Source organism: Oncorhynchus gorbuscha, linkage group LG22 (assembly GCF_021184085.1).
Source record: "Oncorhynchus gorbuscha isolate QuinsamMale2020 ecotype Even-year linkage group LG22, OgorEven_v1.0, whole genome shotgun sequence".
Lineage (NCBI taxonomy): Eukaryota > Metazoa > Chordata > Actinopteri > Salmoniformes > Salmonidae > Oncorhynchus > Oncorhynchus gorbuscha.
Genome location: NC_060194.1, coordinates 32,091,807 through 32,107,160, shown reverse-complemented (window position 1 = coordinate 32,107,160; position 15,354 = coordinate 32,091,807). Strand labels below are relative to the sequence as shown.

General features: G+C 41.8%; 1 protein-coding gene across 1 annotated transcript; it reads left to right on the top strand.

The window, feature by feature from the left end:
* The first annotated feature begins 3,845 nt into the window (after positions 1–3,845).
* On the top strand, positions 3,846–10,440 carry LOC124009177 (zinc finger protein 263-like). The gene is made up of 4 exons (XM_046320738.1): positions 3,846–4,426; positions 7,372–7,493; positions 7,650–7,764; positions 7,981–10,440. Exons 1-4 carry the CDS (start codon positions 4,222–4,224, stop codon positions 9,081–9,083), a joined length of 1,545 nt encoding a protein of 514 aa, XP_046176694.1. The 5' UTR covers positions 3,846–4,221; the 3' UTR covers positions 9,084–10,440.
* Positions 10,441–15,354: the final 4,914 nt, after the last annotated feature.

Below are 15,354 nucleotides of genomic sequence, written 5' to 3'. Positions count from 1 at the left end.
ACAACATGATGCTGCACCCCCGTGCTTCAAAGTTGGGATGGTGTCTTTGGCTTGCAAGCCTCCCCCTTTTTCCTCCAAACATAATGGTCATTATGGCCAAACAGTTCTATTTTTGTTTCATCAGACCAGAGGACATTTCTCCAAAGCCTTTCAGGTTATGTCGATATAGGACTTGTTTTACTGTGGATATAGTAAATTATGACAAGCATACCCATAACATGATGCAGCCACCACCATGCTTGAAAATATGAAGAGTGGTACTCAGTGATGTGTTGTTGGATTTGCCCCAAACGCTTTGTATTCAGGACATAAAGTTAATTTATTTGCCACATTTTTTTGCAGTTTTACTATAGTGCCTTATTGCAAACAGGATGTGTGTTTTGGGATATTTTTATTCTGTACAAGCATCCTTCATTTCCAGCAGCAGCATACCACCCTGCATCAGACACTAGATGCTGCTGGAAGTGGTGTTGGAGGGCCAGTAGGAGGCACCCTTTCCTCTGGTCTGAAAAAAATATCCCAATGGATCAGGGCAGTGATTGGGGACATTGCCCTGTGTAGGGTGCCATCTTTCGGATGGGATGTTAAATGGGTGTCCTGACTCTGTGGTCACTAAAGAGCCCATGGCACTTATCGTAAGAATAGGATTGTTAACCCCGGTGTCCAGGCTAAAATCCCAATCTTGCCCTCATACGGTCACCTAATCAAACCGAGCTTACAATTTGACTCCTTCATCCGATCCCCTGTAACTATTCCCCAGGTTGAATGCTGTAAATGACAATGGGTTCTCAGTCCACCAAAAGAAGACCACCAAATACTCTTGAAATCTCCATCCCTAACTACAACATTTTCAGACAAGATAGAAAAGGCCAAAGGGGGTGGTGTTGCAATCTACTGCAGAGAGGCCTTTCTAATAGACCTGGCCTGGGTATCCTGGAAGGATATTGACCTCATCCTGTCAGTAGAAGATGCCTGTTTTTTTTTAAATGCCTTCCTCACCATCTTAAATAAGCACGCCCCATTCAAGACATTTAGAACCAGAAACAGATATAGCCATTGGTTCTCTCCAGACCTGACTGCCCTTAACCAACACAAAAACATCCTATGGCGTTCTGCATTAGCATTGAACAGCCCCCGTGATATGCAACTTTTCAGGGAAGTTAGAAATCAATATACACAGGCAGTTAGAAAAGCCATGGCTAGCTTTTTCAAGCCAAAATTTGCTTCCTGCAACACAAACTCAAAACTAAATGCATGCTCTTCAACCGATCGCTACCTGCCCGCCCGTCCAGCATCACTACTCTGGACAGTTCTGTCATTAAACTCTCCTTCCAGACTCACATCAAACATCTCCAATCCAAAGTTAAATCTAGAATTGGCTTCCTATTTCGCAACAAAGCATCCTTCACACATGCTGCCAAACATACCCTTGTAAAACTGACCATCCTACCGATCCTCGACTTCGGCAATGTCATTTACAAAATACCCTCCAATACCCTACTCAATAAATTGGATGCAGTCTATCACAGTTCCTCCGTTTTGTCACCAAAGCCCCATATACTACCCACCACTGCGACCTGTATGCTCTCGTTGGCTGGCCCTCGGTTCATACTCCTCGCCAAACCCACTGGCTCCATGTCATCTACAAGACCCTGCTAGGTAAAGTCCCCCTTTATCTCAGCTCGCTGGTCACCATAGCAGCACCCACCTGTAGCATGCGTTCCCGCAGGTACTGTATATCTCCCTGGTCACCCCCAAAACCAATTCTTCCTTTGGCCGCCCCTCCTTCCAGTTTTCTGCTGCCAATGACTGGAACGAACTACAAAAATCTCTGAAACTGGAAACACTTATCTCCCTCACTAGCTTTAAGCACCAACTGTCAGAGCAGCTCACAGATTACTGCACCTGTACATAGCCCACCTATAATTTAGCCCAAACAACTACCTCTTCCCCTACTGTATTTATTTTGCTCTTTTGCACCCCATTATTTATTTTTCTACTTTGCACATTCTTCCACTGCAAGTCTACCACTCCAGTGTTTTACTTGCTGTATTGTATTTACATCGCCACCATGGCCTTTTTTGCCTTTACCTCCCAAATCTCACCTCATTTGCTCACATTGTATGTAGACTTATTTTTCTACTGTATTATTGACTGTATGTTTGTTTTACACCATGTGTAACTGTGTTGTTGTTGTATGTGTCAAACTGCTTTGCTTTATCTTTGCCAGGTCGCAATTGTAAATGAGAACTTGTTCTCAACTTGCCTACCTGGTTAAGTAAAGGTGAAATAAAAAAATAGAAGTCAACTTACCTAGTAAAATAAAGGTTAAATAGAAAATGTACTCTGTCATTTAGGTTAGTATTGTGGAGTAACTACAATCAGTGGGGTAAAGTACTTATGCAAAAATACTTTAGAGTCCCACTTAAGTTGTTTTTTGGGGAATCATTACTATTTATATTTTTGACAACTTTTTACTTTTACTTCACTACATTCCTCAAGAAAATAATGTACTTTTTACTACATACATTTTCTCTGACACCCGAAAGTACTTGTTACATTTTGAATGCTTAGCAGGACAGGAAAATGGTCCAATTCACACACTTATCAAGAGATCATCCCTGGTTATCCCTATACTTTTTTGCCCCACTGTAACTGTTTTTAAGTCACCATTGGCCTCATGGTGAAATCCCTGTGCTGTTTCCTTCCTCTTGCAACTGAGTTAGGAAGGCCACCTGTGTCTTTGAAGTGACTGGGTGTATTGATACACCATCCAAAGTGTAAGTATTAACTTCACCATGCTCAAAGGGATATTCAATGTTTTTATTGATTTATTTCACCTTTATTTAACCAGGTAGGCTAGTTGAGAACAAGTTCTCATTTACAACTGCGACCTGGCCAGGATAAAGCAAAGCAGTTAGATGCATACAACAACACAGACTTACACATGGAATAAACAAACATAGTCAATAATACAATAGAAAAAGTATATATACAGTGTTAGCAGATGAGGGAGGTAAGACAATAAATAGGCCATAGTGGCAAAACAATTACAAAACAATTAAACACTGGAGTGATATATGTGCAGAAGATGAATATGCAAGTAGAGATACTGGGGTGCAAAGGAGCAAAATAAATAACAGTATGGGGATGAGGTAGTTGGATGGGCTATGTACAGGTGCAGTCTGCTTTTAGAATGATTTTATTTTACCCATCTACCAATAGGGGCCTTTCTTTGTGAGGCATTGGAAAACTTCCCTGGTCTTGTGATTGAATTTGTGTTTCAAAGTCACTGCTCGACTGAGGCACCTTACAGATAATTGTAAGTGTGGGGTACAGAGATGAGGTAGTCATTAAAAAATCATGTTAAAACACTATTATTGCACACAGAGTGAGTCCATGCAACTTATGTGACTCAAGCAAATGTTTACTTCTGAACTTATTTAGGCTTGCCATAAGAGAATTCAGCTTTTCATTTTGAATTAATTAGTAAAAATGTCTAAAAACATCATTCGACTTTGACAATATGGGCTATTGTGTGTATGCCAGTGATACAAAATCGATTTTAAATGCAGGCTGTCACATAGCATCATGTGGAAAATGTCAAGGGCTGTGAATACTTTCTGAAGGCCTATTATGCATTAATAACCAAGTGTGCCACCTGCATTTTTTTTGTCTTCTAGATATGGCTACCTTTCACTGTATATGCAAATTAGAATATACCCTGTTATTTGCTGGCCAGTGCTAATTCATAACATTTTTGAAAGGCTGTTGCACTCTGATATTTACGGTAATAAATAAACTGGGAGGGCCTTCAAGACTTCACAGCAGAAACACTACAAGGACTATTGTCGCTAGGAAATGTCCCGCCATAACAGGAGTCATTCGAGCCTGTGTAGGGACCTGATAAGAACTTTTTTTTCTTCTTTAAAAAAAAAACAGAAAAGCAGGTTGATGTTTTTTAAATTCATATTTTACTTTACATATTTCAATTTTGGGGATCTTTATTATTCACCCGCACAGTAGGTGGCGGAATGCACATCACATTGTTGCGAACGCCATTATACCACAGAAGAAGAAGAACAATTGCGCGTATCTCCCGCTTCACTACATTGTTGTCATTTATCAACATATACGGCTTGTTTTTTGCACGTTATCTTGGAAATTGAATAGTATTTACTTCACACAAGAAATACGCATCTGTAATTTGGGCAGGACAAGATGGCGAGCTGCAATTTTCAGGCGCAGTTGGTATCGGTTATGGAGGTATTAGCTAAAGCAGCAGTAGCAGAAATAAACAAACGTGTAGATGATAGCTGTGCTGTTATACGTTTGGAAATGACCCAAAGCCAGCGAGATATTGATGTACTGAAAAGGAAGTGGCAAATTATGGAGAGCGAGCTGGAGAAGACGCGCAGACGAAAAGGTACTGTTAGTTGATGTGTTACTTTTTATTGTAAATGTATAGCCTGGAACGTCTGAATTATACTCGATTCAGCGTCCGGCATAAATGAGCGTTTGGATCAGGAAAGTTGACTCACGATCTCTACCAATCAGAATGTAAAAATAGTTTAATTTACTTTACCGGTTGGGCCGTTGGCATGTAGGAGTATGTGTGAGCCACAGGAAAGTATAATAAAAGCAACTTTTCAAAGTGCTTGTAGTTTATTCATATTTCTATCACCTGAAGCATGCACACAATTTGAAAATACATGCACACCACCATGCATACTAGCTCCGTAATGGTTTTGTGCATGCTTCCGGTTATAGAAATCTGAATGCACTATTTATTTAATTAGGCAAGTCAGTTAATACTAAGAACAAATTCTTATTTTACAATGATGACCAAACCATCCCCTAAACCAGGATGATGCTGTGCCAATTGTGCTTTGCCCTATGTGACTCCCGATCACAACCATTTGTGATACAGCCCGGGATTGAACCAGGGTCTGTAGTGATGCTGCGCCACTCGAGAGCACTTTGAAAGGTTGATTTAATTATACTTTCCTGTGGATATTGTCTGACAATGAAATTGTATCTGTCACATGCGCCGAATACAAGAGGTGTAACGTAAACTCTTACATCGCCTTGGTCCGTAAAATTGCCCTTACTTTAGCGCCCCAAAAACGTAATACTTCCAGATCAACTGTAATGTCAATACCATTGTAAAGCACAATTTCTCCCCTTTCCAACAGAATCAATTACATGACCTAAACACTGCCCATTTCTGCATAATTCAAGCAGGCAATGAGCCCCGTCGGGTCTTTTTAAAAACGGCGGTCTTTTTAAAAACGGCGGATGGGGAAGCGAAACTAATGCGTGGTAGTGAGAAGGCGAGATGTTGTGTGGGAAAATAGCTTTTTTTTCACTTGATCTGTCAAACTTATCGCCTCTAAAATGTAAATAAAACACTATAAAGAGTTTTTATATAACGTGTCATTACATACCTATTTGAAGGTTTGTGTCAAATTTGAATCGGGTTTTTAGGGTGGTGCTAAAGTGATCTTAGACATGAACAATTGTACACCTCCACAAGTCTGGTTCATCCATGGGAGCAATTTCCAAACGCCTGAAGGTACCACGTTCATCTGTACAAACAATAGTATGCAAGTATAAACACCATGGGACCATGCAGTCGTCATACTTCTCAGGAAAGAGACTCATTGTGTCTCCTTGAGATGAACGTACTTTGGTGCGAAAAGTGCAATTCAATCCCAGAACAACAGCAAAGGACCTTGTGAAGATGCTGGAGGAAAAGGGTAGAAAAGTATCTATATCCACAGTGAAAACTAGTCCTATATCGACATAACCTGAAAGGCCGCTCAGCATGGAGAAGCCACTGCTCCATAACCGCCAATAAAAAAAAGCCAGACTATGGATTTGCAACCGCACATGGGGACAAAGTTCGTACTTTCTGGAGAAATGTCCTCTGGTCTGATGAAACAAAAATAGAACTGTTTGTCCATAATGACCATCGTTGTGTTTGGAGGGAAAAGGGGGAGGCTTGTGCGGGTGCTTTGCTGCAGGAGGGACTGGTGCACTTCACAAAATAGATGGCATCAATGAGGATGGAAAATTATGTGGATTTATTGAAGTAACATCTCAAGACATCAGTCAGGAAGTTAAAGCTTGGTCGCAAATGGGTCTTCCAAATGGACAATGACCCCAAGCATACTTCCAAAGTTGTGGCAAAATGGCTTAAGGACAACAAAGTCAAGGTATTGGAGTGGCCATCACAAATACCTGATCTCAATCCCATAGAAAATGTGTGGGTAGAACTGAAAAGGCGCGTGCGAGCAAGGAGGCCGACAAACCTGACTCAGTTACACCAGCTCTGTCAAGAGGAATAGGCCATAATTCACCCATCTTATTGTGGAAGGCTACCCGAAACATTTGACCCATGTTAAACAATTTAAAGGCAATGCTACCAAATACTAATTAAGTGTATGTTAACTTCTGACCCACTGACAATGTGATGAAATAAAAGCTGAAATTAATCATTCTCTCTACTATTATTCTGACATTTCACATTCTTAAAATAAAGTGGTGATCCTAACTGACCTAAGACAGGGACTTAATATGTGCCATTTAGCAGACGCTTTTATCCAAAGCAACTTACAGTCGTGTGCATACATTCTACGTATGGGTGGTCCCGGGAATCGAACCCACTACCCTGGCGTTACAAGCGCCATGCTCTACCAACTGAGATACAGAAGGACCATACGACTTTTTACTAGGATTAAATGTCAGGAATTGTGAAAAACTGAGTTTACATGTATTTGGCTAAGGTGTATGTAAACTTCTGACTTCAACTGTATGTACGTGCAGGTAGGGGGAAAAGTGACTTGGCAATCAGGATAAATAATACAGAGTAGTAGCGGCGTATGTGAAGTGTGTGTTTTGTGAGCTTATGTAGTGTGTGTTGGAGTGTGAGTGTGGATAGAGCTGGTGCAAGAGAGTCTACTTGCACTGACTCTCTTGCACCAGCTCTATCCACACTCACACTCCAACACACACACACTACATATGTGGAAGCCATTTGATGAACTATTCAGCAGTCTTATGGCTTGGTGGGTAGAAGCTGTTCAGGAGTCTTTTGTTCCCAGACTTGGCACTCCGGTACCGCTTGCTGTACCGCTTTTCCTACCAGCACAAGGATCAACGACAATTTTAAATATGATTTTATTCAACATTCTGGCTTGTGAGGTCGTGAGAGAACTTTCCTGATCCTGACGCTCATTTATGCCCGATATAGAATTCAAGGAAATTTTACGTCGCATCTCCAGACTAGTAAATTGATAGTACATGCAAAAACCCAAATGTGTGAATAGCCTAATATTTAATATTTGACTGAAAACAATTATTTTCCAGGTTTTTACCCCGTGGCTTCAGAGAGATCTTCATATCCAGTCAAGATTGTTTTGAAAAAACAGAGGAGTAACTCACAGTGCAGAGACGAAGAGCTGGCTGTTGAAGAGGACTCTCAACCCCAGGTATGATACAACACCTTTAACAATTACAGAGACCTGACATCTTGATCAATTCTGATATTGGATTATCAGGAGATTTTTGCGCTTTTGTGTGATTCATGAGTATGAAAAGCATTAGACATGGTGTTTCCAGAGTAATAACCTCAGTCCCTGTTACAGCCTACAAATGTGGAGCAGAGAGTGGAGACTGAACCCATACTGATCAAAGATGAGGAGACAGTAGAGGATGTGTGGAAGACTGACCCTCAGGAAGAGCTCAGGATCACTGGAGAGGGTGGGTGTGACCATAAGGGGTACTGCTCTGTCTGTCTATGGAATACTGTGGGTGTGGTGGTGTGCACATTTACAAATTGCTACATTGGTGTTGGGTGCTTCATGTTCTGGCATATGGAGTGCACATATGCACACAGTCAGTTCTAAAGCAGTCATGTTTTGCAACTGTTAAGGGCCTTTTGTAATGTTTATTTTATGTTGATCCCCAAATCTTTAGAGTCTGGTTCCAAGCCTGGGAAATCACCATCCTTTGAGCAACGGCACTGTGATGAGGACTTCATCACGCAACCCAATATATCTCCCAGAGACTCAGTGGAACATTACCCCAATTCTGATCGTCCAGAGAAACCAGGCACAACCCAGCTCGCATCTACAGAGGTGTTCAGTACAGAGCAGCACCGGCCAGACAAGGACTCACTAGACCTAGTGATGGTGAAAGAGGAGGAGCTGGATCAGACCACGGGCCTGGCAGGACCTGACCAGTTTGTCATGGATGAGACTGATGGGCAGCTGTGGACCTCTGTGGATCCAGGCAGAGACACTGACCCTGATGGTCACCCAGATTTCTCCTTTCATTCCACAGAAGAGTACTCTCAGAATATCTCAATGGTCCCATCTCATAGTGGGCTGCCATCTGTTCCTACTATGACAGATGATGTAGGGCCATCGCTTCACTCTTCTATATGGAAACCACATGCTAACATGTTCAGTGCAGCAGCACACATGAAAAGACATGTCAGGACATTGGCTGATGAGACTAGACAACAGATGCCAGAGGGACAGAGCAGTGAGATGCTGAACTCAAGTAATGAAGGAAATAGTTTAGCTCTACAGCCAAGACTGCATCAATACAGGGCTTCAGAAGCAACAGTGAGATTGAGTGAGTGCATGACAGGGTCAAACATGGCCACCACCTCCACCTTCTCTGGATACAGTCTGAGTCACAGTAGTTTTAACATGGTGAAGAGAATGAGGAGTCAGTGGAGATCTGGCGGCACCACCGAGAGGCGTTTCAGCTGCACCTTCTGTGGTAAGAGCTTCCAGCGTCTCTGCCAGCTCAAAGAACACCTCCGAAGTCACACCGGAGAGAAACCGTACACCTGTGAACAGTGTGGCAGGAGTTTTACCAAGCAGTGCAACCTGATCAGACATGCTATGGTCCACAGTGGGGAGAAACCGTATGAGTGCACACAGTGTGGGAAATGCTTCACCCGGCGCTCCAAAATGACGTCACATCAGAGAACTCACATAGCAGAGAATGCAGTGTCTCAATACGTGATACCTGCATACCCTGGGGATCCACACACAAGTTTAATGTAGTCTCAGAACAGATGGAACAAATAGAAACTTAATTGCATTGTTTTTCGCTAACACTTTCTTTGTGAAATTGTGGTACAGAAGCTATTTTGAAACGTTTTGACAAGTTTTTCCTACAAATTGATATGTGAATATGTTTGACTGATGGCTCATCACTTTCATTATAACAACTTATTTACAACTGGTAACAATGTGTGTTTGTACCACAAAATCATAAAAACAACGTTATATAATAAATAATCATATTGATTTCATGAGTCAATCTGCACTTTTAGATGAATGATAATACATGGGACAATTATATAGCGCTTCTCAATGACCCAAAGTCGATTTAGAATTGTAGAAACTTTTTAAAAACTGACCACTACAAGACAACACCAGCAGGGAGAAACTTTTAAAAATTTAAAAGAAGGGGGAGGGCCTTAAAGTAGGGAAAATAGTGTGATGTGTCCTCAGTCCTCATCTCTTTTTGAAAAAGGTCCAAGGTAATGGAGGAGTAGCGACGAGGAGAGTGATGGACATAAATGTGCTTGTATTTAATGAGACAGTCCTTGTCCACTTGAGCATCATCAGGGAAGGACGGTTACAGGGATGGATCCCAAAATAAATGAGTAAAGTGATAATTTGTTTAAGTTAGTTGTGCAAGACATTTTATAGATTAAAGCATAAATAGCATATCATTTTTAAAGGTGAACTGCGCTCACTGATTGCGCTTGTGATACTTCCGGTGCTCATTAAGAAATACAGCAGCCATTCCTGAAGGCCAAAATAGTTGTCTTTGTGGTTTAATGTGGATGTTTCTTTGCCCTTTCAATCACAACAAACAAACGGGGACAAGGCTGAGTAACAGTGAGTTAAGCTAGCTTTGATACAATTGAATGCATTCAACTGCAATGTGTATTTTTAGGGGTAATCAGAGAGGAGCGGGGGGCTGCCTTAATCTACATCCACGTCATCGGCACCTGTGGAACAGTCTTGCTCAGGGATAGGATGACAGATTTTTAACATGTCAGCCCAAGGATTCGGTCCAGCAACCTTTTGGTGACTGGCCAAACGCTCCTACCCACCAGGCTACCTGCCTGACTTAGAAGTTTTGAAGTTAACTTCTCTTGATCTCAAGATGATCTGCTAATTCAGTTCTATGTGTAGACAAAAGCCTTTGTTGATCTTGTGTTTAGCCAGCCTGACAGCAGCTAGCTAGCTAGCACAGTTTCGAGAGGCTAGCTGGGTGATATTTCTCTGTCAAATCAGTTACAGTGCATTCAGAAAGTATTCATATCCATTGACTTATTCCACACTTTGTGTTACAGCCTGAATTCAAAATGTATTATTTAAAAAAATTACACACTACCCCATAATGATAGTGATAACATATTTTTTTGCAAATGCATTGAAAGTTAAATACAGTATTCACATCCCTGAGTCAATACATGTTAGAATCACCTTTGGCAGCGATTATAGCTGTGAGTCTTTCTGGGTAAGTCTTTAAGAGCTTTGCACCTAGATTGTACAATATTTGCAAGTTGGTTGTTGAGCATTGCTAGACAGCAATTTTCAAGTCTTGCCATAGATTTTCAAGCAGATTGTAACCACCCATTAACATTTTAATGTTGTCTTGTAAGCAACTCCAGTGTATATTTGGCGTTGTGTTTTAGGTTATTGTTATTATATCCAGAACATAAAGTTTATTTCTTTGCCACATTTTTTTGCAGTTTTACTTTAGCTCCTTATTGCAAACAGGATGTATGATTTGGATTTTTAAAATTCTGTACAGGCTTCCTTCTTTTAGCTCTGTCATTTAGGTTAGTATTGTGGAGTAATTACAATGTTAAGCTGTCCTCCATTTGATCCTATCAGTCATTCAACTCTAACTGTTTTAAAGTCATCATTGGCCTTGCCATGAAATCCCTGAGCAGTTTTCTTCCTCTCTGGCAACTGAGTTAGGAAGTCTGGCTACTGAGGACGCCTTTATCTTTGTAGTGACTGGGTGTATTGATACACCATCCCAAAGTGTAATTAATGCTCAAAGGGATATTCAATGTCTGCTTTTTTTATCCATCTAAACTCAGCAAAAAAAGAAACGTCCCTTTTTCAGGACCCTGTCTTTCAAAGATAATTTGTCAAAAATCCAAATAACTTCACAGATCTTCATTGTAAAGGGTTTAAACACTGTTTCCCATGCTTGTTCAATGGACCATAAACGATTAATGAACATGCACCTGTGGAACAGTCATTAAGACACTAACAGCTTACAGACGGTAGGCAATTAAAGTAACAGTTATGAACACTTAGGACACTAAAGAGGCCTTTCTACTGCCTCTGAAAAACACCAAAAGAAAGATGCCCAGGGTCCCTGCTCATCTGCGTGAATATGCCTTAGGCATGCTGCAAGGAGACATGAGGACTACAGATTTGGCCAGGGCAATAAATTGCAATGGCTGTACTGTGAGACGCCTGAGACAGCGCTACAGGGAGATAGGACGGACAGTTGATCTTCCTCGCAGTGGCAGACCACGTGTGGCAACACCTACACAGGATTGGTACATCCGAACAGCACACCTGCGGGACAGGTACAGGATGGCAACAACATCTGCCCGAGTTACACCAGGAACACACAATCTCTCCATCAGTGCTCAGACTTTCCGCAATAGGCTGAGAGAGGTTGGACTGAGGACTTGTAGGCCTGTTGTAAGGCTGGTCCTCACCAGACATCACTGTGGCACAAACCCACCGTCCCTGGACCAGACAGGACTGGCAAAAAGTGCTCTTCACTGACGAGTCACGGTTTTGTCTCACCAGTGGTGATGGTCAGATTTGCATTTATGGTTGAAGGAATGAGCGTTACACCGAGGCCTGTACTCTGGAGCGGGATCGATTTTGAGGTGGAGGGTCCGTCATGGTTTGGGGCGGTGTGTCACAGCATCATCGGACTGAGCTTGTTGTCATTGCAGGCAATCTCAACGCTGTGCGTTACAGGGAAGACATCCTGCTCCCTCATGTGGTACCCTTCCTGCAGGCTCATCCTGACATGACCCTCCAGCATGACAATGCCACCAACCATACTGCTCGTTCTGTGTGTGATTTCCTGCAAGACAGGAATGTCAGTATTCTGTCAGTATTCTGCCATGGCCACACCAGATACTGACTGTTACTTTTGATTTTGACCCCTCCCCCCTTTGTTCAGGGACACATTATTCAATTTCTGTTTGTCACATGTCTGTGGAACTTGTTCAGTTTATGTCTCAGTTGTTGAATCTTATGTCCATACAAATATTTACCCATGTTAAGTTCGCTGAAAATAAAAGCAGTTGACAGTGAGAGGATTTTTCTTTTTTTGCGGAGTTTACTAATAGTTTCCTTTCTTTGAGGCATTAGAAAACCTCCCTGGTCTTTGGTTGAATCGGTTTGAAATGCAATGCGCGACTGAGGGACCTTACACTTATCTGTATGTGTGGGGTATAGAGATGAGGTAGTCATTCAAAAATCATGTTACACTTATTGCACACCGAATGAGTCCATGCAACCTATGTGATTTGTTAGGCACATTTTTACTCCTGAATTTATTTATGCTTGCCATAACATAAGGGTTGAATACTTATTGACTGAAGACATTTCAGATTTTCATTTGTAAAATGTCTAAAAACATAATTCCACTTTGACATTATGGGATATTGTGTGTAGGCCAGTCACACAATATCTATTTAATCCATTTTAAATTCAGGGAAAATGTGGGGGGAAAGTCAAGGGGTGGGAATTCTTTCTGCAGGCACTGTATGCCAAGATAGCAAGGAGTACCAGTGTCTGGAATGTGTAATGAGAAACTAGTTCTACACCTTGCTACACTGACTTGCCTCCTTAAATAAAATGAAAAAGTAGCTTGCTACTTGAAGTTTTATCATGTCATGTATCGGTTAGTAGCCTACAGAGTAATATGAGAAGAGTGCAATTGATGAACTTATGTAGATATCTGAAACAAAGTGTTTTGATAACTTGCAAGTGTAACAGTTCCATGTAGAATAAACCATCATTCACATAATACTGTAGAAGCAGTGAGTGTTCTTCGAATATAACAATGTTCAAATATTACACTGGTCTTTCATATTCTATTGTCATTCACAGCTGTTAAAAATACAGTATCAGCATTTTTTCTGGTGTAACAAAATTTTCTCATTTACACTTTGTAGAACATTTGGCACTAGAATTTATGTTTTTAACTCATCATGCCACATAAGCCGTTTATAACCAGAGAAGTTGGTTCTAGAATCTATCCTCTTTAAATGTGTTCATGCTTTTCTCCTCCGACAATACAACTGCTGATTCAAAGGGGGTGTGGCAGATATCAAAACTCTTGAGAAGGGCCCAATTGCGGCCTGAAATTTGTGGCATTCCTGCATCTGCAGGAATCTTTCTTTATACTGCAAGTTAGCTAGCACACTGTGTCCCAGCTAACTAGCAAGTTAGCTTGCACATGGTGCCCCCTCATCCGCCCACCTGCTGTGCTAGCGATAGGCGGGGGAGACACCAGTAGACAGTGTTCTTCGTCGGCGCCTCTCAGGCACAGTTTTCTCCGGCACGCGGGGGCAAGACACTGTTTAAGCTAACTGGCAGGCTAGCACATGGTGTCACTAACAAGCTAACTAGCACATAGTGTCGCCCCATCCTTACGCCTACTGGGCTAGCGGGAAGCGAGGTTAACCGGTAGACGGTGTCCTTCGACCCTTCCTGTCAGGCACTGTTTTCCCTCAGTTCTGTTAATGACGGTGAGAGCCGGTAGGGGCGAAACAACTCAGATAATACTTTTATTTCTCTTTTGACCCGCATTCAAATGTGTCACAAGGGGTAAGCTATGCTGAAAAGGTGAGACTTTAGGAGGGACTGAAAGATGTTGATGTACACATGCGCCGAATACAACAGGTTGACCTCACAGTAAAATTGCTTATTTACAAGCCCTGAGCAGCTAACCGATCACTGCAGCTGTACATAGTCCATCTGTAAATAGCCCACCCAATCTATCTACCTCATCCCCATACTGTTTTTATTTTATTAACTTTTCTGCTCTTTTGCACACCAGTATCTCTACTTGCACATCATCATCTGCTCATTTATCAATCCAGTGTTATTCTGCTAAATTGAAACTATTCGCTCCTATGGCCTATTTATTGCCTACCTCCTCGTGCCTTTTGCACACACTGTATATAGACTTTCTTTTTTCTACTGTGTCATTGATTTGTTTATTGTGTTATTGGCTTGTTTATTTTTTCTCCATGTGTAACTCTGTGTTGTTGTCTGTGTCACACTGCTTTGCTTTATCTTGGCCAGGTCGCAGTTGCAAATGAGAACTTGTTCTCAACTAGCCTACCTAAATAAAATAAAAATAAATAAAACACTAAAATAACAATAACGAGGCTATACACAGGGTGTGTGGCGTAAAGGTGGTCTAGAGTTTTTTTTTCCCTCTGGTTGCACATGTGACATGCTGGTAGAAATGAGGTAAAACTGATTTATGTTTGCATGCAATGATTGCACATGGCCAATAGAACGGATGGTAGTGGAGGTTTACTCACTCGCCTACGAGTTCTCAGAAGGCAGCCTGACCTCCTTTTTCTCCGTCTTCACTCAAATGAAAGGGATTTGGGCTTTTTCTTCGAGAAAGCAGTATATACTTCACATCGGACTCATTAAAGAAACATTCTTTGTCCAGTTCAAGGTGTTCTGATGTCCAGAATCTCTTTTTGGGCATAAGAGACGGTAGCAGCAACATTATGTACAAAACAGATTTAAAAAACAAGTTACAAAACGCAAAATAAATAACAAAACAGCACAGTTGGTTAGGAGCCCGTAAAACGGCAGCCATCCCCTCCGGCTCCGCCATTCTTGGTGGGAGAGAGTTCTAGAGCCTTGGTGCAAACCTGGAGAAGGCCCTGTCGCCGAAGATCTGGAGCTTGGGCTTAGGAACGGCAAGGAGGCCTGCTGTAGTGAAATGGAGTAGGCGTGTGGGTTGGTAGGGGAGAAGAAGGTTGTAGAGGTAAGGTGTTGAAGGGCTTTGTAGGTCAGAAGTAGGATCTTGTAGTTAACAAGTTGGGAGAAAGGGAGCCAGTGGCGTTCATGGAGGACAGGGGTGATGTGCTGCAAGGACTTAGTGTGGGTGAAGAGTCGGGCTGCAGTGTTCGGAACCATTTACAGCTTATAAAGGGAGCTTGCATTAATGCCAGAGAGTAGTAAAGTTGCAGTACTCCAGACGAGAGGTGATGAATGCGTAGATGAGGGTTTCAAA

What these genes read in the sequence shown, in the direction of transcription:
- LOC124009177 (XM_046320738.1), top strand. Translation starts at nt 4,222, where the DNA reads ATGGCGAGCTGCAATTTTCAGGCGCAGTTGGTATCGGTTATGGAGGTA. An exon ending in GAAGACGCGCAGACGAAAAG is followed by an intron (nt 4,427 to 7,371) that starts GTACTGTTAGTT and finishes ATTATTTTCCAG; the next exon opens with GTTTTTACCCCGTGGCTTCA. An exon ending in GCTCAGGATCACTGGAGAGG is followed by an intron (nt 7,765 to 7,980) that starts GTGGGTGTGACC and finishes CCAAATCTTTAG; the next exon opens with AGTCTGGTTCCAAGCCTGGG.